This window comes from Chionomys nivalis, chromosome 8 (assembly GCF_950005125.1).
Source record: "Chionomys nivalis chromosome 8, mChiNiv1.1, whole genome shotgun sequence".
NCBI lineage: Eukaryota > Metazoa > Chordata > Mammalia > Rodentia > Cricetidae > Chionomys > Chionomys nivalis.
In genome coordinates, this window is record NC_080093.1 from 93,407,374 (window position 1) to 93,432,792 (window position 25,419).

Here is a 25,419-nt window from a genome sequence, read left to right on the forward strand (position 1 = left end):
ACTAATGTAGGTAGAAAATGAAGAAGCAGTTGTTAGGGAAACTGAGGGAGAGTAGACCTGGAGGAGAGGGGATCTGGGAGAAAACTGGGAAGAGTGAAATGGAGGAAACTGTGATTGGGATGCATTGTATGAGATAAGAATCTATTTTCAATAGAAAAATGGAGCAGTTTCTATAAGATGGAAGCAGCTTTAACAAGGTGAGTTACCAGCAGTATTGATTCTGAAGAAAAGTTCAGTGTACTAAGAACATGTTTTTGTTACATTTAGAAACAAAGAGGTCCTCCTAAAAGAAATATGCTTGGATTGGGAAAGGGTGTTAACCACAGTTCAATGAAACAAGCAGTACTAGCAGGTTAAGGTCAACAAGACCAATTCCCTGGCATTGAGAGAGACTCAGAAACATTTTGGGGAAGCAGACACTCAAGCAGATAACCTTCCCTGGTGTCAGGAGAGATAGGGAAAAAAAGAAAAAAAATTTAACTACGTGTGGGGAACAACCATGACTAGAGGAAGCTTGAGAGAAAGGGTATCATGTCTATATACTGGGTGCTTCTGTACACAGCCATTGCCTGAAGAGAAAGAGCCAGAAGAGGAACAAGATTGAAAGTCCTGTGCATCTGGAACAGGAGTCTGGGAGGAGCAGCAGGAAGGGAATCTAGTGGAGCGACTACCTTCAGAAAAGGGGGATTCTTGCTCCCAAACCTGAGGTAAGAAGAAATAAATGTGCAAATATCTTTAAAATTTTAAGCATCAATAATGATATATAATATATGAAATATAAAATATTATATCAATACACACATATATTTAAAATTCCAATAAAATGTTTTATTTCTTTGGTTTGATGGACCCAAACAGTTGGTTTGATTATAGAACTTTTTAAAGCATTTAGAGTTTTCTATATACATTTCAAAGAGAAGAAAAGCAAAGATCAGGGTAACTGTTTCAGTAGAGAGGATATCAAGAAGTACATAAAAAAGAAAAAGTTAATAGACAAATTGACCAGAAGAAAACAGAGCAATTATAAAGTTTCCTAAGTAATCACAAACATCAAATGGCAAGAGATATAGGAAGTAGAAGTCTGATGTTGAAATGTAATAAAATGAAATTTAAGATTTCAGAGGTAGATTTTTTTTGTGTGTGTACCATAGCATTGGGAAGTTGAGGCAAAGGTTATTGGAGGTCAGGTTTTGTGGCTACATGTAGCTTATTTATGCTACTAGATGGTGAGTTTCTAAAGGCATATTTCTGGTCTATCTTAATTTCTATTTTTCTCTCCAATTCCCAGTGTATGATTTCTGGAGTATATGTGGAAGTGGTAGAATACTGTAACAATGCTAATGGCTAGAGGCTTTTGCTCATGTCTCTGCCTTGTTGCTGTGTTATAGGCACTCATTTGATCACCAGCCTTTTGCAGATTGTCATAGGAAGTATGCTCTGCCTGGCAGTACACAAATTAAAGAACGAACATTCTAATGGGGAAGGTAGAATGTAGGCACACATATTAAATGCCTGACCTTTTGTGTTGGAGACAGGATATCTGAGAGAAAGGAAGTGAAGAACTCCCCTCACGTCCCCTCTTGACCTAATCCTCATCTGCATTCTCCCATCTGCCTGCCATGCTAGGCTTGAATGGCACGCCCTTCCAACCAGCCACACTCCAGTTGACAGGCATCCCTGGGATGCAAACAGGCCAAGCTTGGATTGCCCTGATTTTCTGCTTCCTCTACTTCGTCTCCATTTCAGGTAACCTCAGTATCCTTGCTCTGGTCATTCGAGAACCTCCTTTGCACCAGCCCATGTACTATTTCCTCTCTATGCTCTCCCTCAATGATCTGGGAGTGTCCCTATCTACACTGCCCACGGTGCTTTCTACCTTCTGCTTCAACTACCGTCAAGTTGGTTTTGATGCCTGTCTGGTCCAGATGTTCTTCATCCACACATTTTCTTTCATGGAATCAGGCATACTTCTTGCCATGAGCTTTGACCGGTTTGTGGCTATCTGTGACCCACTACGCTACTCTACTGTGCTTACTAATAGCCGCATCTTGGCTTTGGGCATGGGTATCCTTACCAAAAGCTTCACTACCCTCTTCCCTTTCCCTTTTCTTGTAAAACGATTGCCTTTTTGCAAGGGCAATGTGTTGCACCACTCATATTGTCTCCATCCAGATCTGATGAAAGTGGCATGTGGAGACATCCGTGTTAACAATATCTATGGCCTCTTTGTGGTCATTTTTACATATGGTGTGGATTCAGTTTTCATCCTTCTGTCCTATGCATTGATCTTGAGAGCTGTATTGGCCATTGCATCCCAGGAGCAGAGACTCAAGGCACTCAACACCTGCATATCACACATCTGTGCAGTACTAGCCTTTTATGTGCCTATAATTGCTGTCTCCATGATCCACCGCTTCTGGAAAACTGCTCCAGCTGTTGTTCATGTTATGATGTCCAATGTCTATCTTTTTGTACCCCCCATGCTCAACCCCATCATCTATAGTGTGAAGACCAAGGAAATACGAAAAGGAATCCTCAAGGTCTTTCATAAATCCCAGACCTGAGGAATGCTGCAGACACTGAGAGAGTTCATTTAGAGGAAGGACTAAGCCTTGTCTGTCAAGTTTAAGACTTTTGCTAAAACAGCATAGAGGACTCAAGTTCTTGATAGATGTGCATTTGGAGTCAATAAAACAATATCTAACTTAATACAATGATGTACTTAGCTATTGGACACCGACTGTGAGAATTGTGTGCTAGTTGCTAAGACTGTTATAACGGCAAGTATCACTAAATGAACAGATACACAGGTAAAAGATGTACAAACAACAACTGATACCCTGAAAAAACGTTGGTTGTTTTCTAGGAATAACAAAATCTTGCAGGGGAAATTGTCTTGAACAAAGAGAATTCTAAAATCACAAAGAATGAGCTGATAAATTTAAATACAGAAAAATGCTATGGAGGTTTGGTGTTGATTTATTTGTAGAAATAGAGACAGGCTATGTTGTGTGGCTAGGAAGTAGTTTATGAAAGATGGCAGAGGTTAGATAGAGTGTTTGCTTCAGGATGGCAGCAAGAAGGGAGGGTTAAATTCTTGCCAAAAATTACATTGCCTGAGATAAAATATTTAGCCTGAAAATTTAGAGCTTCAACTCTCCAGCTGTGGTCCAATAAGCAGCACAGCCACACTTCATAGCTTGATAGAGAACAGAACCTTGATCCCCACATTCACTATACCCAATGAGAACTGCATTAAACAAAAACTTGGTGACTATAGCTTATAAGTCTTACAAGTCTCTGAAGACATTCCAGGTACCAAGAGCTGTGCATTTGCTGTGGAGTAAGAGTGATAGGACACATAGTACTAAGTGTCTGGAAACAATTCCCAGACCGGCATTATGAGCCACACCTGGAATTTTGTGGGCCACGACAACTCCAAGGACTTCTCTCTGAGTTCGTGAAAGAGATTCTGAAGAGCAGACACAGCAGTCTGTGTATTAATAAACTGCCCAACTTATTCTGATACCTTTAACTCAGAATAATAGCCTTGGATATTTGGGGAAAGGCATAATTAATTTTATTCAATGAAGTTTTCTCTTGAGAAGCAGGGAAACAAGATCTAAAGAGATTATTCGATAAATAATTCATAAAGTTCATAAAATTGAGGGAAACTTATTCATCTCAGGAGTGTGGTGTCCACGGAGAAGCGAGCACAGACTTACTGCCATTCAGTCAGCATGAGATGATGGAGGTTAAATAAGCCTAGCCTCAGATGAGAGTTTGTTGAGCATCCTCCAGTCATCTCACGCTGACTGTCTCCTGATGTGCCTCCTTTCCCTCATAATCCTGATCACCATTTTCAAAGTCCACCTTCACTTATCATCGAAAAATCCAGATGGGACTGTCAAATAAGTAGATAGAACTAAAAAGATAAAGCAAGTTCGATTTTATGATGAGACGAGGGATCAGAGTATACCAGTGAGAATTCAGTGTGTACAAGCACCCTGACTAGGACATCTCCTGTGAAATCACACACTCTACTGTAAGACAGTCCACTTTTGCTCATGTATGTATGCATTCCTATATGTCTGTCTGGATTTTTGGATTTCTCCACTTAAGCTTTCACCTGGGAGGAACCCCTTGATTTCTTCACAAACACCTAAATTTAACACAATATCCATTTAAAATATTTTATTAGCCCATATTTGTTGTACTGACATGTAATAGTATATTACACTTAATAAAGTGTATTAAGTGCTTTGAACATATTTTCCCATTTCCCTCTCCCATTCTCTATCTCCCCTCTGCTAGATCCCTCCGCTTCCTAACTTGTCCTTCTACTATCTTAATGTTGTGTGTGTGTGTGTGTGTGTACATGATCTACACCTGAGAAAAAAAAACAACAAAGCTTTCTTTCTGCACTACTTTGTAGTGAGCACGTGAACTGGTTTTGATATTTTCATATGGGCATACCATTCAACACCTGTGTTCGCTCTCACAAACTTCCCCGTGTCTCCCTCCTCCCTTCTGTCAGGTTTTTATTCCTCTAAATAGTCCCCTTTTCCTGTCATATTACAAACATGTGCCCATGCACACACATATGTGCACAAGTGCATGCACACACAAACATGCAAACACAAATACAATCCTCCCTGTTGCCTTTTTACTTTCATATTATTTATACATTTCATCTCAATTCACATTTAAATCTAGATTCTGTATATGAGAAAAACATAATGTTTTTCTTTCTAAATCTGGATTATTTTACTTCACAAGTTGAACTCCAGGACAGCCCATTTTTCTGCAAATGACTTAATTTCACTCTTTTTCTAGCTGATTAAAATTTTGTCACATGGATATAAAATACTTTCTTTATACATTCATCTGTTGATGGGCATGTAGGCAGATTCTGTATCTTGACTATTATGACTAGTGCTGCAATAAACATGGATGTGCAAATGTCTCCCCACCAGTGACTGTTGAAATTTATAATAAACATTTTAAGTCAGGATTTGCAGTGATTTTATCTTATGTACTGCACTAATATTATAGTGTTATCACTACCTGAACAAATAATTATTTGTGATTTTTTTTCTTTATCCACCAACTTGATAGAAATAGCTACAGACTTTATAAAAGGACAAAAGGTAAAGATCACCAGCACCCCATGATTTTTGAAATCAGTTCTTTGATGCTACAAGATTTTTTTTTTACCTAAGTTCTTTTGAATTCCATATCTAGGATTCAAACTCATTATTTCAGCTCAATTAATAACCAGTGGTGGGAGCAGATATTATTCCCACTTGTTCCTCCACTACTGCAGAACTCTGAAGGAGAAAGAATCTCCTTGCCAAGCTCCATTTCCCTTTCCACTTGTATACACAGCCTGACAGAAAGTGCAAGCTGTTTCCCTTCCGTTCTTTCCTCTACAAAGCCTCATTCCACCAGAAACCAAAATGAAGAAGAGGTACACAAAATATTTAATGAGAATAACAGACACTGAAGAAAAAAACTACTGGAGATGGAAAATTGAGAGATGCCTCAGAGCTTGTGGTGAAGATATCACACACACTGCATTCAAATCTAATCAAACAGGCCCTTCACTTCTTTCCAGTTGAACACCTGTCTCATAGACACTTAGCTATTCTATGAAAAACAAGTTCCAAGTTGAAAGAAAGTTAATTTCTCACAGTCGGGAAGCAATCAGGCTACATGGGTAGGGTTCAACCAATGTCTATGTAAGTTTGGATCTCCTTCACACCCTCATATGTTTATTATAGAAGAGACCCTGAAGTTGTGGAAGTTGGTGGAGGGTTCAGTGGGAGATGGAAGAGCTGAGAGGGGAAGTGGATAGGGAGCAGTAGGGGCAAATGGATGAAGGTAACCAGGGACATAATCTCTATTGCTTAAATCATGAGGTTGCCCATGTTCTCTCCTTTCATAAGCTTTAAGTTTTGCCTGGAAACCGAGGCTCTTTAAAGTTCAGTATTCAAAGATCGTGCCTCTGGATTCCAGGCACAATTTGAACGCTGGCCTGGTTATAGTGCAGTGATTAGAGTTGTAGGTAGTGAGCCCAGAAATTCTTTTCTCTATCTCCATCTTATGCAAGGAGCTGAAATTTTTTTTTATCTCTGGGGAGAGATGGCAATACCTCTCCAAGGGAAATGGCTTTCAAAAGTTCTTGATTTTAATTCCCACAGTGAGATCTCACCCTCTCCATTTCCCAACACATCTCATCATCACACTGGAACAAAATAGAACTCCAAAGTCCTAGGCCTTTAGAAAGCTCTTGCCTAGATATATAAAGTCCATCTCCATTTTTGGCTAGTGGCTGCCTGAGGCTACTCTGAAACCACTGGGAACTTTGGTTACCTGTAAATCTAAGAATTTCTTCATAAAGTCCTCTCAGGTAATGTTGAGTCTGTGTTTTCTTGATGTGTATACAGAAGTGTGTTTTTATCCATCACTCTATTTGCTTTTCAGTCTTTATTATCATAGTCCTATATTTTTGAATTTCTGTAAATTCCTGTGTGTTTCTGAATAGATGCTATAGTTTATTTAGTCTATGACAAAGAGGTTTAAGAAAATCAACAAGTCACAAAACTTCACTGTTAGAGATTTTCTGTAGAAAGAATAATACTGGTTCAAATGCCCTATAGTTTTCCAGGTGCTTTCAGTTGGGATTGCCAGAGGCGCAGTTAGTAATACAGATGGTATAATAATCATAATAATAATCAATAATAATGGCCTCACAACAAGGGATAGAAACTAGTCTATGTCATGTCTCACACCGATGCACAGTCTTTAGAAATTATGTCACAAATGGAAGAAACCGTGATTGCCTGCAACCTCAGGCCTAAGGTCAGGCAGAGAGCTGCAAGGACCTGCAATCTCAGCTCAGCAGTGCTGCTAGCCCCTCTCCACACTCCCATGTGGGCTTATTCTGTCTTCACATATCTCTACTTCACACAAACAGTGTACTTTTGACTCTGGGAAAACATTTCTCTTATGAGCTTCAAATTACTTCCAGTGACCTCCACACTCACCTCCTTTTAGCCCTGGCCCTACTCATCTCCATTGTAGTCCCCTCTTGTTAAGGCTCACTATCCTGATTTTCTCCAAAGCTTCCCATGTGGCATGTTTTCATAAGTCACAGTTGGTTTGATAACTCTTTAGAGCATACATCACAGGACTCTCAGTTTTGGTTGAGCAACACATCTACATCTCTATTCTATTTATCTAGTTATGATTGTAGTTTTCCAAAAGCACATTTCAGAGTCAGTCACAGGAAATACTGTGAAGGGTATTTGACCAGGCAGAAATACAACCTTAAAGAGTCCATAGTCTAACAGGGAGGAGAGGACACAGTGTATACCAATCATTTTACTAGAAATAATTGTAAGTTGGTGGGTTATCGAGTGTATTTGTTTGTTTATTTATTTTTGAGACAGGGTTTTTCTATATAACTGTCCCTGGAACTTTCTATATAGACCAGGAGAGCCTTGAGCTCAGAGATCTGCCTACCTCTGATTTCCAAGTGCTTGGATTAAAGGTGTGTACTTCCCTGCTATGAAGTAGATTTTTTCATTGAATTTTTCAAGTTTTCCAAACACTCTCATTGAAGACATATTCACAAATTTCACCAGTCAGGATACCATAGCATGATGTAATACAAACGATAAAAAGATTCAGGAAGACTATTTTCTGGGCCTTACCCACCACCTGAGTATTAACTCTGTAGCTACCACAGAATTGCCTCTCAACTTCATACAAGACTGCAGTAAGTTTGGTAAATCTAAACCTGATACAAATAATGTGAAAAATACAATCCTCAGCACAAGAAAGTGGAAAAGAGTTTTTGGAACATTTCTGTTTGTGGAAATCAACGTACTTTTTAGAATAAAAAATCAATTGTAGAAAGCCATATTTTCAAACCAGTAGACTGTTGTAAGAATGATACAGGAATCAGTAAAGTATAAGGAGACAACTTTGAGGGAGAGTTATTTCATGGACAAAGCTACACCCAAGAATTTAGGCTTAAAATAAATACAAGAGAGTATTTGTTCTCAAGAAGAATTTTAGGTATGCTGCTGAACAAAAGTATTATAGATTATAAACAGTCAACATATATTAAAAATATAATTACATTCTGCCCAAGCTGAAATGTTACTTTTAACAAAATATCAAGTCTATAAAATATTATGAAGTTAGGCTTGAGGTAAATTTATATTTACGTATTATGAAATGCTATCACTGTGTAAACTGTTGATTCATGTTTCCAGAAGGAAGCTTGCCCAGAAATCCTGTGTGGAACTAAAAGTGAGAACTTTGAGAAGTAGACAATGGAATGTAGTATGAGCGATGTGCAGCTGGAGAAGGGATCACAAATTACCATCTCCAAGCCTTTCAGTTGTTGCTTACATATTCAATTACTTATGTGTTGAGTGTTTTATACAAGTTGGCTATATATTTAAACTTGGGCAAGCACTAGGAATTACTGAATAAAATAATTGTTCTCTTTTTTTTCTGACTGGGTTTTTCTCTAGGAGGAGGTACAGGTATTAAATAACAAATACACAGGAAAAATACACGCTCCCAAATTAAGATTAATATTTTCACAAACATTGAAACCAAGAGGAAGAAAGTCGCCTGTAAGACAACCAAGTATGATGCAGTCAGTGTTTGGGGGAGCAGAAAGCCTTCAATTATTGAGAGTAATTAAGTAAAGCTTGGATGACAATTTGGTGGCAAGATGTCATGGAGGAGATTATGGATAAATCATATAAGCAAAACTATCATATACTGAAGGTTAGGCAGATACAAAGTAACATGTAATAAAGACAAAAATATAACAGAAGACCATCTATTTCATTTTCTTTCTTTTTTAAAAAAGACTTTTTTTTTTACTTATTCAATGACTTTTTCACATTCATTTCCCTGTTTTTTTTCATCTGCCCTCTGCCCCTGTAACTCTCTCTTCCCCCCAAAAAGAAATTTAAGAGAAAAGAAGAAAAAAGAGAAAAATCTCATCATGGAAGCTTCAGTTTGATGCCGTGAATCATGCAGTAACCCCCTTTTCCCCACAAATCTTTATCTTTACTTGCAAATGTTCATTGCAAAGAGTCATTGGTCTGGTGTGAGGCCTCTGGTTTCTACTACACCATCGATGCTGGGTCCTCGCTGAGGTCCTTCATGAATATCCCATTGTTGCCCTATGTGGTGGAAATCCTGCAGCTTTGGGTCTGCGGGCCAGGTCCCTTCATATGCTCCAGCAGTCATAGATGGTGGATGTTGGGGCAGGCAAAGTCATGATCCTGATTTTGGACCTGGGCAGTTGCAGGTTGATCAACCTGCCATTTCTCCCCATCCTCTCCATTCGACAATGAGCAATAGTGAAGGGTTCACATAGACGCTGCAATTTGCATATCTAGTCTGTTGTGAATGATCAAACACATGACTGGAGCATCAGTCATTTTGGTGTCATTCCATCTACTGCTTACATTTCTTTAAAAATTTGTCTTGTTGCCGGGCGGTGGTGGCGCACGCCTTTAATCCTAGCACTTGGGAGGCAGAGGCAGGCAGATCTCTGGAAGTTCGAGGGCAGCCTGGTCTACAAGAGCTAGTTCCGGGACAGGCTCCAAAAAACCACAGAGAAACCCTGTCTCGCAAAAGCAAAAAAAAAAAAAAAATTGTCTTGTTATGCTAACTACCATTCATTATGTTACATTATATTAAGCCACATCACATAATTCTAAACTTTAGTATTTTTACACTACGATTAGTCCCTTTATGGCCGACAGAACCATTTTTGCATTTTTTTCTGTCCATGGATTCTGGGTCAAATCTCATTTTTGTAGCACTTCATCATTGATAGGTTTGCTGAACTCTGTTTTCCACTCATTGGTAACTTGTAAGTTCTCATTTTCATCTAGAACTTTCGTTTCCAGCCTTCTAAAGCCACAGTCTTGATTTATCTAATACAATGCTCCCTGCCTGGAACAGAGTGAGAACACATGCTTATGATTTCTTACTTCAGGGTTCTCATCATCTCATATTTATATCAACTGCATGATGACACTAACCTAGCTCAAATAGAGATTCACTTTCACCACCTTAGAGAATCAGAAACAAGAGCAATGAATGTCAAAATTCTCTACCTTCTACTCATTTAAATATGAGACTAGTATGCCTTCAATTTATAAGAGAACAAACAAAAAACAATCTCTCATAAGATCTAGAAATCTGAAATTCAACTTAGATATGCAACAGCTGGGCCATGGGGACTTGGGACCAGGAAGAAAGGTGTGAATGTCTGCTATGTTGCTTCACCCAGCACCTTTCTCACTTTTTTCAGGTGGAGGCTAACAGGCATGACTTACTGCTGTGGGCTAACTTCAGTTTGCTTCAAATGCAGGTGAAGACTTGCCTCTATTGTTGGTGTCATGGGAGCTGAGAACAATGGAAGTCTTGACCAGCTATCAGTCTTCCTGACAGGCATTCCAGGGCTGGAGGCCCAACATGGCTGGCTCTCCATTCCGTTTTTCATTATGTACGTGGTTGCCATTGTAGGTAACAGCCTAATCATGGCAGCGGTTCAGGCAGACTCAGCTCTCCATGAGCCAATGTACCTGTTCCTCTCCATGCTGGCCATCTCTGAAGTGGGAGTGTCTGTGTCCACACTGCCCACTGTCATGGGCATCCTTTGGTTTGGTGCCTACAGAATTGACTTTGATGGCTGTTTGGCCCAAATGTTCTTCATTCACACTTTCTCTGGCATGGAGTCAGGAGTCCTGTTGGCCATGAGTTACGATCGCTTTGTAGCCATCTACAACCCTCTGCGCTATACAGCCATCCTAACTCTCCCTCGGATCATATCCATGGGTCTGGGTATTACACTAAAGAGCGTTGCACTCATGGCCCCACTTCCAATTCTTTTAAAACAGCTACCATATTGTCACATAAATATCCTCTCCCATTCCTATTGCCTCCACTCAGACCTGATCCAGCTGCCTTGTGCAGATACTAGGCTGAACAGCATCCTGGGCTTGGCCATTGTCCTGGCCACTTTCGGGCTGGACTCACTGCTCATTGTGGTTTCTTATGGGCTCATTCTTTACACAGTGATGGGTATTGCTTCTGGGGAGGGTCGGAGGAAGGCACTCAACACATGTGTGTCACATATCTGTGCAGTGCTCATATATTATGTGCCTATGATTGGTGTGTCTGTGATGCATCGTGTTGCCAAGCATGCATCACCAGTGGTCCACACACTCATGTCAAGCGTCTACCTCTTTGTGCCACCAGTGCTCAATCCCATCATATACAGTGTTAAGACCCTTCCAGTTCAACGGGGAATTGCCTCCTTGTTCTCCTGCAAGTAGGAATGATCTGAATCACAGACTCAGGGGCAGGGATTATTATTGTCTCTATAAACTATGATTGTAAGCCTCCCACAGGTAAAGTTTTCAGGTAGATGTTTTGACAAGGAAGAGGAGGAGGAAATCAAAGCATAACTACACATTGATTTTGAATCACAAGTGACATACTCAAATGCATCCTGTCTTACATTTTATTGTTGTACACGTATCTCTGAATACATACACCCATACTTTTCTAATCACATAAATAGTTGAAGGCAGAGATAATAAATTTATCCTTTATTCCATCCTAACTCTTATCAAATAGAAAGTTAACAATAGTTTTGATATTTAATGATATCTGAATTAAAGTAAGTCAAAATTGTCATCTTTATGGGATTCCTAGGGATGAAGTGTCAACCTTAGTTAAGAAAGGTGATTTTGGAAATGTGCCTTTGAATGAGTATACTTTCCTGTTTGCCCCAGATACTCATTGTTTGAGTATTTTCTTCATTATGATAGAATCCCTTTTCACTCCAAAAATTCCGAAAATTGTCCATCCTTAAACAATAAGTTGTATTATCACTCACCTATAAAATCACCTTGCTATATAAGGAACTAATTCTTTCTCAAACATACCATGCAGTGGTCTCCACAACCAGAGTTTAAGTGTATTTAGGGACTCTGGGATGCACATTGACTGAATGATTTCAACTGAGGCATAAAGTAAAATATGAATAGACTCAGCTGCCTACCTGCTTCAGCATCCTGTCTTCCCCCTCCGTCCTTCCATTCCCTCGCTCTTCATCAGCTTCAACATGCTGGGTGGTACATTCTGTTCTCTTCCCTGACTCCTCCTCTCACTCAGTTCTATCAACACAGGTCTCACTGTTTTGCTCTCCTTCGGCCTGTGGTTTAGTAGACAGTTTCATTCAATAGGAATGACCACAGTCTCACCTCTGCAACTCAATTCTCTTTGTAGACTTGGTTTACAGGTTTAGTACCAAACCCTTAGCCCCTCTCACCTTAAGGCCCCCAATTACAATGACAATATTTTCCATTTGAGGCCATTCCTCCCTATTCATTTAGTTCACTGGTTACCTATACTCAGTAATTTTTTGAAGCACTTGTTTGGTTTGGAACAGCAATTATAAAATTTTGTTTATATATTCTCTAAGACAATAAAAAATATGTCCAGATTAAGTATTTTCAGGTTGATAGCTAATATTTTATAATAAATGTTTGTACTTGGTGAGAATTCATTTTCAGAGATATTTTTGGTTTATAATACTTCATCATATACTTAAATATTTTATGAATCTAAATATATGTCTTAATAATTAACTTTTAGTTATCTGAGAATATATTCTTTACAGATATTTACATAAACACATTTGTTGACACTAACTCACTTTTCATTTGTGTCACCAACAAAGATCTTGACTGTGAAATATATATTTGTGTTTCAAAATTGTTTAATGTTTATTCTATTCTAAATATATATGACAAAATGTACATGCATATTTAAACATGTGTTTCTGAAATAGCTATTCTATACTATTAAAGAGTCCAGGAATTTTAAAGAGAGCAGCAAGTCAGGTATACGGGAGGGTTTGGAGGGAGAAAAGGGAAGGGAGGCATAACGTAATTATAATCTGAAAATATAAAAGTGGTTTAAAAAGCTAAAAAAATGCATTTTGCATATAATTTATGTAAATAAAAATATTAAAAAATTTGCATTACTTGAATAATGTAGGTAGGAACTGATATCTTAACAATATGAATAGTTTTTTGATTGCAAATAAATATTCGTTAATAAATGATGCCTACATTGGACTATATTATTACTATATTTAGTTTCTGTTTTTCCTATAGAGGTTAATGCTGAAAAGCTTGATAACAGACATAAGAAGATGGTATTAGAGCTGCTTGACAACAGACTTAAGAAGCTGATATCAGAGTTATTCTCTTACTGTCTAGAGCCATTGCTTAGTGGATGCTTCTGGAACCAAATCACAATATTTAAGTGAACTCTGCATGAAATTAAGCTGTTTCTCACATCCCTATTTCCCCAAACTCTCAGTTTCTTAAACTTATTCCACTTCAGCTTTTGATACATAGTGTTCATTTGTCTTTCATGTAGCACCAACATCTCTCAATTATTCTTTCTTTAATTTGTCTCCTTGTCCATGGAGTTTCTTCCATTATTATGGGTTGAAATCACTTAAGAACTCATGTTTAATTAAATTCTAGTATCCGGTAATGAAAGAGGTATACAAAGGCTTGCTTCAGTGAATATGTTCATACATTATAAGAATTTTGAATTTGTAAAACAAAATCATATAAACACTGCAGAAGAAAGAAAAAATCATATATTTTGAAATTGGATTTCTTCATCTCAAAGGCATGTGGTTAGAGAAAACCAAACTGAAGCTTAAAAAAATATTCATTTTAATTTCCATAAAATAATGATGTCTCTTGTATTAACTGAAGGTATTTTATAAAGCATCTGTTCTTCGCATCTTTGCTGCATATTATTTATGGTATAAAATTTATGCTTAATTCTATGTTACATGCATAAGATTACTCCTTTCAATGTAAACTTCAGTCTTCAGTGCACCTTTCGCTGTAAGAGGAGACGAGTGATTCCCTGGCGGATCTGTTTGGTCTTTGCACTGTAAATGATGGGGTTCATCACAGGAGGTACCAACAAGTAGATATTGGCCATGAGAACATGGATCAGTGGAGAGGCATGCTTGGCAAAGCGGTGAGTCATAGACACACCAACCATGGGCACATAGAGAACCAGAACAGCCAACATGTGGGACAGACAGTTGTTGAGAGCCCGCAGTCGTTCAGTCCAAGTGGCTGTGTTCAGGATGCTTTTCAGGATGAGTGCATAAGAGAATACAATGAGCAGGGGGTCTAATACAATAATGAGAAGGACCAGAGCAAATCCATACCAGCTGTTGACTCTGATGTCTGCACAAACCAAGTGAATCATATCCTGGTGGAGGCAGTAGGAGTGAGAAAGAAGGTGGGAATGGCAGAAGGGCAAGCGCTTGAGCAGGAAAAGGGAAGGAAGCACAGCTAAAACACAGCGGCAAACGATAGTCAACCCAATTCTAGCAATGACCTCATTGGTGAGGATGGAGGCATAATGGAGTGGGCGGCAGATGGCCACATAACGGTCAAAGGACATGGCCAATAGAACGGATGATTCCATAAAGGAGAACCCATGGAGGAAGAAGAACTGGGCAAAGCAGGCCTCAAAGCTGATTTCCCGAATGTTAAACCACAGGAGCTGCATGACGGTGGGCAGTGTGGTGAGAGTGAGACCCAGGTCAGTGAGGGCCAGCATGGAGAGGAAGAGGTACATGGGCTGGCGGAGAGATGGTTCTGTGCAAATCACAGTGAGGATGGTGGTGTTGCCCATAATGGAGATGGTGTAGAGGCAAAAGAGGGGGATGGAGATCCAGAGATGGAGAGCCTCAAATCCAGGGATGCCCGTGAGGATGAAGTAGAAAGGCTTGTGAGTGATGTTAGTCACTTCTGACATGCCTGGTAGATTCAAGATGCAGAATCTGCATTCCACATTAAGAACAGTGTCAGTATGATACTGTAAGGGAGTCATTGTTCATTCAACCAGTAAAATCAAGAAGTATACGCTTCAGAGAGCCATTCAACAGCCAGAAGTTGAACACTGAGGATTCGTCCATAAATTTCTATTTAAGATAAATTCATTTCTTTCAACTTACATTACTCGTGCCATGTACTAAAATTTAGCTATTTATTTCCTCTGGTAACATGTACTCTGATCACTGTTGTATCTGTGCATATATACACGTGTACATATATTAACTGAAACTAATCTTACTAGGATTTTGAACAAGCAAACAAACAAATGAAACAAAAGTTTTGTTTCTGTTCTCTCCGACAGACATCACAGAAAGAGTACTTTGTATTATTTACGCAGATGAACTAGTATTTAAATTGAGAAGTATTGAGGTGATTTCCAGGTATCTTGCTTCAGTTACTGTGAGGACTATAATGACAATTATTTCCTTAGGGAGCATAGGAGTAGGATAGAACTCCTGGGGCAGCACCACAGGTTTATTTAGTGCGTGAAGAGTTTAATATTCATAGGGATAGTCCACGAGAAGTGTCAAGTAGATGTATAGTATGTAGGAACAGTAAGACAGGGAGAAATCATGGAAACTTATTATCATTTTGCAAGTAGCTGAGAATCTGGAAGTTAATATGATAACGTAGACCAGAGCTTGGGTAAGAAAGAAAGGAAGAAAGGAGAAAGAGTAGGAAGGAAGGAAAGTAAATATGTTAATATCAATTTATTAGGAAATGTAAAATTTAGTAACTAGACAAAAATGGAAAAAGAAGCAATGGGAATTGTATGCATAAAACTTTTCAGAGATTTTTTTTCTGTAAAAGAAACATTTACAAGGGCATTTCAGTGTTAGAGTAATGGGAAATGAAGCTAAGATGGAGTCATATGAAGGCGGAATTAATGAAAAACTTTGAAGAGCTTCGGTAATGTCTACTCAGAGGGCTCTATTCTGCCTCCTAGAGGATAAATGCAGGTCTTCTTTAAGTCTAAGGATGAATGACTCTTAATTTCTGGAAATGTTCTGAGAACGAAAACTGTGGCTATATTAATGAGGAAATCCCCAATATTTGATTATTTCCTGTAATTATGGATTGTTACAATCTAAGAGGTCTATAAATGCCATAAATTTACAACTCAGGGAATGCTCGCTCAAGAATTTGAACAACAGCAGCAGCAGCAACAACAACGACAACATAAAATTGGGAGAAATAGGAAACAGGAAATAAAAACGGAAGTTGATGTTTTCAGTTAAGAAAATAAAAATGATTAAAATATTTACAAGTTTTTCTGTAAATCAATATAATTTAAAACTTAAGAAATTTACTCTATAAAAATAAAAAAGGTAGATATTTAGGAATGGGAATTTTTTATAAGAAAGAAAATCCAGAGAAGTTACAGACACCAGTGGGAATGACCAACAGAACAGTAAAAAGGAAGAACAGCCAAGAACCATAGCAAAAGTCACGTGACCATGGCTAAGGCTATGAAGCTTCTGTGGTATTGATTATCAAAATTCTTCATTAGCAGATTTATCGTTAATACTTAACAACTTAGAAAATATTTTAAATAAAACCACGCTGACTGGAAAGGTGGCTGGTCACTTGTAAAACTGTAAAGGAAAGAAATCTGATGTAAATTATGCTGGTGCCTTCACTCCCAGCACTGTGCAATGACAAGATTGTTCACACAACCAGGGAATGAGCACAGCACAGTGCTCCTTGCGGCTGTCCAGCCTTGGTCCAGCCAGAGCAGCTGGCTACTCTGGGCTGACTGAGACACCCTTGAATAGAGTTTGGAATTCTATATTTCTTTCCTTTATTCTAGATGGTGGGCACACATTTTATTTTTAAGTGTTTGTGATCCTTCTCTCTTTCAATATTTCTACTTGTGTTGGTTTGGTCAGTGCAATAGCCAAAGAAGAACATATTTTATTTAGAATGATTTATGCTATGAACTGACAGAACTAGATGAAAAAATACTAAGGCTATATGGAGAGGACCATTGAATGCCAAGAGATCAGACCTATGTGCAATTTCCACACACTTCACGAACAAGCAAGTGGTAACACTATGAGATGATGGAAATTCTCACTTTTCAGTGAATACAACAGAAATAGTCCATCTCTCTACCCGACAGCATAGTGTACCTTACATTCCACAATGGTTTCTTTCTAAAACTGTCCATGTGACTTTCCAAGTACAGTTTTTGATGGTGTTGTAGTTGAGCACAACTCAGTCTCTGTGGTAAGTTGAGCATCACTGAGGATGGCATAGAGCAGGAGAGAACCATGGCAGTTACAGCCAATGACTGCCTGCACACTGCCCTAGAATGCAGTTAGCTAGTCTGAGACTGCCCTTCACCACTCTCAATAAAGGGCTAGCATTTACTGAAGAAAAATTAGCTTCTTTCTTTGAAAAACCAGGACATCATTTTTGTTGCTGCTGCTTAATTCAGCTAAAATGAAGTTTATTGAACGCTCGTGCAAAGAAACTAACTCAATCCAGTGATGAAGGCTCACATACACACTGCTGTGAATTTGAGTTGTTTCTTCTCTTTAAATTCTGTATAAAATAATGGTTTTTCTTATGACACATCCACATATTTGTGCACACCACACATTGCTCATGTTCACATCCTTGTATAACTCTTCCTCATACCAACCCTTTCTTGGTCCCTTTCTACTCCTTAAATACTCCATATATGTTCTACATGGGAGAGCACACAGCTGACTTTCTCCACACCACCGTTACTTTTTCTTGCTGGCTTGTTTTACCCCTTTCTTCACTTCATATTCCCCCTCAACTTTCATGTCATGCTTACACACACACACATGCACACACACACAGACACACACACACACACACACACTGGTCCTGGTTCTCTGTAGTTTGAGTAGAAATTTAAACGGGCTGAGAAAGGGTTAATAATGGCAAAGCAGCATAGGCTATGAATCCTGCTTGTAGGTCTGATGGGAACTGAACTGAAGCAGAAAGGAGTAAAAAGCCAGTGCTCTGGAGGGAGAATGGAGCTTTCACAAGGCCTTAAGCCAAGGAGAGACACCATTAGTTTTTCTTTTAGCAGAGGGTCTGTGGGCAGGGGGATCCCTGAAAAAAGTGTGAAATTAGTGGACAACACACTTTCTGAAGGTGAGAATGTGTTTGTGTGTTTAGAAACACGTGAGTGTGTGTGATACAGATATGAGTGAGTATGTGTATTTGAGCATGAGTATGCAGGTGCGACACCTCAGGGTAGACCTAAATCCAGAAAATATGTGTTAAGAAAAATAAAGAAAAAGATTGAAGCAAAGAAGGGAGTGAGAGGAGGAGGAGGAAAAGAGTGGAACTGGGCTTAGTACTGGTAAAATGTGGCATTGCCCTTCCTCTGCAGCACACACTAGCTTACAGTCTATTCTGCAGACGGGTCAATCCCTTAGCCAGCCCTGCCTTAGAAGGCCATGATGCCTGCATTCTTGTGGGATGGTTTATTTAGTTCTTCATACTCTTTGCAGTCCTACTTCTAGATCTCATCCTTGTGTGCTGAGGTCTGAATTGAGTAACTGGGAAACACTCTCAAAACTACTTCTTTACCATCGGATTGCCCTTAACTTACAAACGATCACTTAAGGGGCACTGTAATGCCCAATATCCTGATGGTGCTTGCTAGTTTCTGTCCATTCCTTTCATTTATTTTCTTGTTTCTCCAGAACCCACCTCTTTCAGAGACACTGGATAAGAATAGCAAAAATAGGAGCAACAGGGATATCATCCAATGAAAGCCATTTTCTAGGGCAAGATTCTGATGATACAGAGCAGAACACATAGTTCTTTGATAAAGGGCAGCTCTGCCACTCCTAACATCAGTGGGTGTGATAAATCTCTGCATAATCTGCTTCAATTTTGCTACCCACCACACTTCCCTTCAGCTCCTCTTTCCTTGGCCGGTTTCTGAGACAGGGCTGCTTACTTCCCCCTTGTCTCTATGGGGTAACTTCTGTCTCAATCACCAGCTTTCTCCTCTTTTTCCTCTCCATTTCGGGGGTAGTTCAGCCTCACCGAATACTCACTGTGTTGTGTTTGTTCAGTGCTCTTTGGTTTCTGTTCTCTGGCCCGTGGCTGCAAGGGGTTTTCATGTGACTGAAGATCTTAGACTGGAATGCAGAAGACCAGTGGGACTATCTCTTAAGGACTTTACAAGAATATGCAGATTGCTCTGAGACATCAGGCCTCAAGGGAGAGAACCAGGAAGCCTTTTTTTCTCAGGAGAGGAATTTGTATTGTGAAACTGGAAACCTGGGCACCCAGACCCGAGAGTACAGGATTTGGCTATGGATGGAAAGCACACCCTGGAAAATTAATGCCGAGGAGTTATTATATAAGAACAGGCTACCACAGGGGTCAATGGCAGAAGTTAAATTTTAAGTCTTTATGCCTACCAGGCAAGGATTATATTCATTTCTTAAGGAGAAATTCTACTGTCTTTTTAATTTTTATTTATTTTACATAACAACCATAAATTCCCACTCCCTCATCTCCTATTGTTCCCTTCCCCCCAAAATTTTACCATCTCAAACTTCAGATTTATGTTCAATTTATTGAAAAAGCTCTTATTCATCATCTAAGTCTAAATTTGAAGTGCTAAAATTATTTATGAGAATATCTATTTTGCCTGCTTGTTTTTTTTTTTTTAAAGATTTTATTTATTATGTATACAGTATTCTGTTTGCATGTGTGTCTGCAGGCCAGAAGAGGGCAACAGATCCCATTATAGATGGTTGTGAGCCACCATGTGGTTGCTGGGAATTGAACTCATGATCTCTGGAAGAGCAGACAGTGCTCTTAACCTCTGAGCCATCTCTCCAGCCCCCTATTCTGCTTGCTTGTAACAGCAAGTTTAGGGCAGAGATAAAATGGTTCGAGATAAAGATGTGAAGACAAAAAATAATATTGTTTGTCTTCTGTGAATGCAGACATCTAGTTTGAAAAAGGAAAACTAAGTAGTAGCAACAAACAGTATTGTCATCAGTGACATTTTGTGAACATTCTATGCTCATCAGCAATTGAGGAAGCTGACACTTGGGAATGTGCTGATCCTCTGAGGAGGAGAATGGTCTAACCCATATTCTAATGGAGGCTCATCTCAGTGATTGTTAGTCTTCTCATTCTGGGCTTGAGGACTGCCCGAAGTTGGAAAAGTCATGCTTTAATCAAACTCCGAGCCGAAGATTGTGAGAAGTATCCAGATCTCCTGGGAGATTCACAGGAGAATCTTTAGACAAACAGGCTGTTCCCTTACAATGGGCTGCAGGGAAGAGCTGTGACCTGGACACGCATTACTTTATCTCCAGGATTTCTCCTCAAGCACAAAGGGACTGCTTATATAAAGTAAAGATAATGATCACATAGTCTATATGCATTCAGAACAAGAGATAGTGTAATAAACTGAGAGTCAGCTTTGTCTTTGTCATATTAGCAAAACCCAGGACTATTGACAGCCTCTGGTCAGCAGATAAATGGGTGTGGCACCTTCAAAAACTGTAAGTTTCCAGAAATATTTTCACAGCCTTTCCATCTCCAGAAATTACAAACACATTTATCCACATAAAAATTGACACATAGATATGAGAACTTATGACTACAATGCTATTTCTAAGACTACATAAAAACAGATACCCTGGAAACCTATAAATAAATTATGATTAGCACTATAGACCAGATTTCAATGAATGAAAAATATATGGATGCAAAAATAAATGCCAAAGTTTTTCACATACAGGCTATGAGTGATCTAAAAGACATACATATACTATATTAAACATTGAATCAAGGACAGCACATGGTTCTCAATGGAAAACAGCATTACAGGCAAAGGAGTGTCCTTTTACAGTGATCTGCAGAAAATAGCTGTTGAATATGATGTACTCAATATCTTCCCAAGAAATGCTGGCTCTCTCCCTAGAGTGAAAAGGCTATAAGGAGTGTCACCTAGAGACATCTGACTTAGGAGTTTTGTGCAACTTTATCTGTTAATTATTTTTAGATGGTTCTATGTAGTACAGACTGCTCTCAAATTTACTCCATAGTTGAGGATGGCCTTGAACTTCTGCATCTCTTGATTCTGTTTTCTAAGTGCTAGAATTATAAGTTTGTACCACCACACTCCATTTTATAAGGTAAGGGAGATTATGAACCCAGGACTTCATGAACACTAGCTAGAACTCTACCAACTGAGCTATGTTCTCAGACATTGTGAAACGTTATATAGACTACATTCATTTCTCCCCATACAGTGGCAATCAGTATTGGTTAGATCATTATAAAACATTCTTTTGTTTTTGATAGATCCAGTATGTGCACAAATTATATGTCTCTTTATATAATTTATATAGACATAGATATATAAAAAAGGAAATATAATTATTTGAAGTACTTTTTGATGTTTGAAGAGATAGAACAGAATTACTGAAATGTAGACAAAAAGTAAATATGTTTGATATGTATCTATGTTAGGAGACTCAGAGTTTCAGTAGCCTTAGGTATTGAGGTATCTATAAAAAGGGAGAACAGTGACCATGCAAACTCCAGAAATGGAAGTGAGCTGCTAAAATTTTCATTTTTTACTACATTGCTTGACAACTTGATCCCACCATCTCCTTCGTATCCCACTAAATGTGGAACACTTTTTTCTGGATTCCCTAAAGATATCCTTTCTTATTTTCTTTGTCCAGAAAATAACCTCTCTCTCATTCCTCTGACCGTTTATGGGAAGGTCTTCCTGTGGGTTTGCTTGCTTGATTTCTCCCTACAACTCTAAATCACTGTTCTACAAAGTTCCACTGACACACGGTGGGTGTGAATCTAACCCGTTTTCTTAGGCAGCTATAAATTCTCAATTCAGAGTATATACAAACATGGCAAATGGCGACTCAGAGGTCAGGTCATATAACTTCTACAGGCCTTAAAATGTAACATGAAAGCAAGATTTCAAATGTTTCAAATCCATATTTGTCTTAGGCTTTCTGTTGCTGTGAAGAGACACCATGACCATGGCAACCCTCATAAAGGAAAGCATTTAATTCTTCTGACAGCTTACAGTTTCAGAGGTTTAGTTTATTATCATAATGGTGGGGAGCATGGCAGCATGCAGATAGTTGTGGTTCTGGAGAAGTAGCTGAGAAGCCTACTTGTTACAGGCAACAGGAATTGTCTGAGTATCACACTGAGGGAAGCTTGAGCAAAAGAGACCTCAAAGCTTATCCCCACAGTGATGCACTTCTTCCAACAAGGCAACACCTACTCCAGCAAGGCCATGTCTCCTAATAGCACCACTCCCTTTGGGGGTCACTTTCTTTCAAACTACTACAATATTCATAGGCTTCTTTTATTTTGTATTTATTCTATAATAGGTATTATAGATTCTGACTGAAATAGATTTTAAACTTCATTCCAGGTAGTACACATGTGGTAGAGACAGAAAATATGTGGTGAAAACACTTTCTCAGTGAGCTGAGCACTCATGAGTGAAGGACCTGATCCCTTATGTCATCACTCAGTCTTGATGGTCTAGACTTGTGCTCAGTGCATTCTATTTGGCTGAATTACAGTAAGAGCAAAGTGTTGCTCCTGACATGTGCTAAGCATTAATATTTCTTATTATGAAGTCTGGTCCAGCAAGATTGCAATAGTAGCTCTTGGTTCTATATGCTTGAACAAGACACTAAGAAGAAGCATTAGACTTTTATCTGAAGAATAAACACCATGTTAATGCTACCTGAGGCTTTGTGAGGAATCACTAAAAGAATAGTATATCAACTACATATTTGTTCCTCAATAATCTTGTCTTATAGAGTCTTAAATTGTTGCAAGTATTTGAAGAGTCATATTCAATCAGATAAAAGTGTTTAAGGAAGAAGCTTGTTTTCTGAATCTGTGTAGATCTTCAAAATCTTGTATGATGCACAAGTTTGTAATTTTAGATAACTATGTGTGGCCTTGGTGAAGCTGGATAAATGACATATCAGTGCCTGTGTAGAGGAATTTCTTTGAACTCCTTGGAACTCAAGTGTCAGTTTGCCTATTGTGGAATTCAGAGATTCAGGAGGATGCAATATAGATTATTTTTTTCTCTTCCCGAGTAAAGAAGTATAGGGGGTTCAATAGGTCTCAGGTAACTTTTAAATCGCAGTTTCAATTTCCTGATGAAAAATGAGATGTTTAAGCCGGGCGGTGGTGGCGCATGCCTTTAATTCCAGCACTTGGGAGGCAGAGGCAGGTGGATCTCTGTGAGTTCGAGACCAGCCTGGTCTACAAGAGCTAGTTCCAGGACAGGCTCCAAAACCACAGAGAAACCCTGTCTCGAAAAAACCAAAAAAAGAAAGGAAGAAAGAAAGAAAGAAAGAAAGAAAGAAAGATGAGATGTTTAAAAAAACAACTTTTCTTGCATTACTGACCCAACTTTACAAACAAGCATGCCATACAACAGGGCATAATATCATTGATTTTGTGAACTGATCTATCACAAATAATACATATCTACTTGTCATTACATCGTAGTTTATTACCAGACTCTAATTTCCGTCTACTGGACACTGTTTGTTAAAGAAAGATTTTTTGTTTTAATTTTGTGTTTGTGCACCTGTGTGTACATGCACATGCATGGCATGCATGCATTGAAGTACAGGTGCATATGGAGGCCAGAAGAGTATAATCACCTTTGATTTTGAGGTGAAGGCAAACGTGGGTGCTGGAATCAGAACATGGGTTCTGTGTGAGAGCAGTATGCACTCTTTACCACTGAACAGCTCCACAGATCCTAGACAGTGTATTCTAAGCTTGCATCAGTTACAGAACATAAAGTAGGATGACGTGTGACTGTAGAAAGCAACTAAAAACCCCTCTTTTTAGCATTGTCCACTAAACTCTGAGCCTCTTCTCCGAGAGCATTCGGATGATGCCACGGCGAATCTCCTTGGTCTTAATGCTGTAGACAATGGGATTGACGACAGGGGGCAAGAAAAGATAAGCATTGGCCATCATGGTTTGTAGCAGAGGAGACACATGATGTACAAAGCGATGTACCATAGACAAGCCAATCATAGGTACATAATAAGCAAGCACAGCACAGACGTGGGAGCCGCATGTGTTCAGGGCTTTCTTCTTCCCTTCTCCTGTGGCAATGCCCAGTACAGTGTGGAGTATAAGCCCATAGGACACCACAATGAGCAATGAATCTAGCCCAAAAGTGGAGGTAACAATGAAAAGTCCATAGATATTGTTGATAGAAATGTCTCCACAAGGTAAATGGATAAGGTTGGGGTGGAGGCAATAGGAGTGAGAGAGGGCATTATGGCCACAGAAAGGAAGTCTCTGTAACAGTATAGGCAATGGGGCCATTAGTATAACACTTTTCAGTCCAATGATAGCTCCTGTACCAAAGATGCAAGGCGGTGTCAAGATAGTTGTATAACGTAGTGGACTGTAGATGGCCACAAAGCGGTCCACAGACATGGCTAACAACACAGCTGACTCCATAATGGAGAAAGAATGGATGAAAAACATTTGGAGAAGGCATGCTTCAAAGGTAATCTCACAAGTATCAAAAAGGAAGACTCCTAGCACTGTTGGTAGAGTGGAGGCTGAGACACCAACCTCAGCCAGTGCCAGCATGGCAAGAAAGAGATACATGGGCTGATGTAGGGAAGCATCTGTTCTGATGACATGAAGAATGGTACCATTCCCAAGGAAGATGATGGTGTACATCATGCAGAAAGGGATGGATATCCAGATGTGCTTTGTCTCCAGCCCTGGGATGCCAACCAAAATGAACGTCGTAGGTAAGAACCCCAAAGAGCTATTGGAATTCTTCATGTTGGCATCTAATCCTGGGTGGGTGGCAGTGCCACCTCAAAGGTCAGAAACAAGCTAGTGAGGCTGCATTATGTTGAAAAAATTTCACTGGGCATGAAGGAAAGAGAAGAAAACAAACTTTGATTCATGTGACCAAAAACCTCGTTTTTGAAAACTGACATATGATTCCCATTAAGATATTTTCATTGTGAAGGATTTTCTGTTTCTGTCTTGAAGAAGTTATAGAAGAAAGAAAGCATCCATCCAAACTGCAGTGGACCTTAGATCAGCTAAGAGGTAAATGACTATCATGTCTTGGTGTGGACTCTCCTAGCTTTAGAAAGCTGCTAGGGAAATAAACCTATACACAAACCCAGAATAAGGTATCGACTAATGTTTTTAATAGACAGAAGTTATTGATAAATATCTAAGTACAATACAACAGCTTTAAAATTCCTAATAAGCTGGTAATAACGGAGGACCAAGGCAAGGCTGAGATCTTGACCATGAATGCAGCCTGGAACAGATTGCTAGATGGACTGTGTGCAAAGAACCAGATGACTGAGAAGGAATCAGACCAGGTTGGCTGTTT

At 39.1% G+C, this 25,419-nt stretch overlaps 4 protein-coding genes across 4 annotated transcripts; 2 read left to right on the forward strand and 2 right to left on the reverse strand.

The window, feature by feature from the left end:
• The first annotated feature begins 1,619 nt into the window (after positions 1-1,619).
• On the forward strand, positions 1,620-2,564 carry LOC130880247 (olfactory receptor 51I1). Its single transcript, XM_057779196.1, has one exon. It carries the CDS (start codon positions 1,620-1,622, stop codon positions 2,562-2,564), a length of 945 nt encoding a protein of 314 aa, XP_057635179.1.
• A 7,881-nt stretch (positions 2,565-10,445) lies between these two features.
• LOC130879969 (olfactory receptor 51I2-like) lies at positions 10,446-11,384 on the forward strand. Its single transcript, XM_057778782.1, has one exon. It carries the CDS (start codon positions 10,446-10,448, stop codon positions 11,382-11,384), a length of 939 nt encoding a protein of 312 aa, XP_057634765.1.
• A 2,587-nt stretch (positions 11,385-13,971) lies between these two features.
• Positions 13,972-14,931, reverse strand: LOC130880586 (olfactory receptor 51Q1-like). The gene has a single exon (XM_057779697.1). It carries the CDS (start codon positions 14,917-14,919, stop codon positions 13,972-13,974), a length of 948 nt encoding a protein of 315 aa, XP_057635680.1. The 5' UTR covers positions 14,920-14,931.
• Positions 14,932-23,894: 8,963 nt separating this feature from the next.
• Positions 23,895-24,848, reverse strand: LOC130880601 (olfactory receptor 51J1-like). The gene has a single exon (XM_057779717.1). The coding sequence runs from the start codon at positions 24,846-24,848 to the stop codon at positions 23,895-23,897; it is 954 nt and encodes a 317-aa protein (XP_057635700.1).
• Between the last annotated feature and the right edge of the window lie 571 nt (positions 24,849-25,419).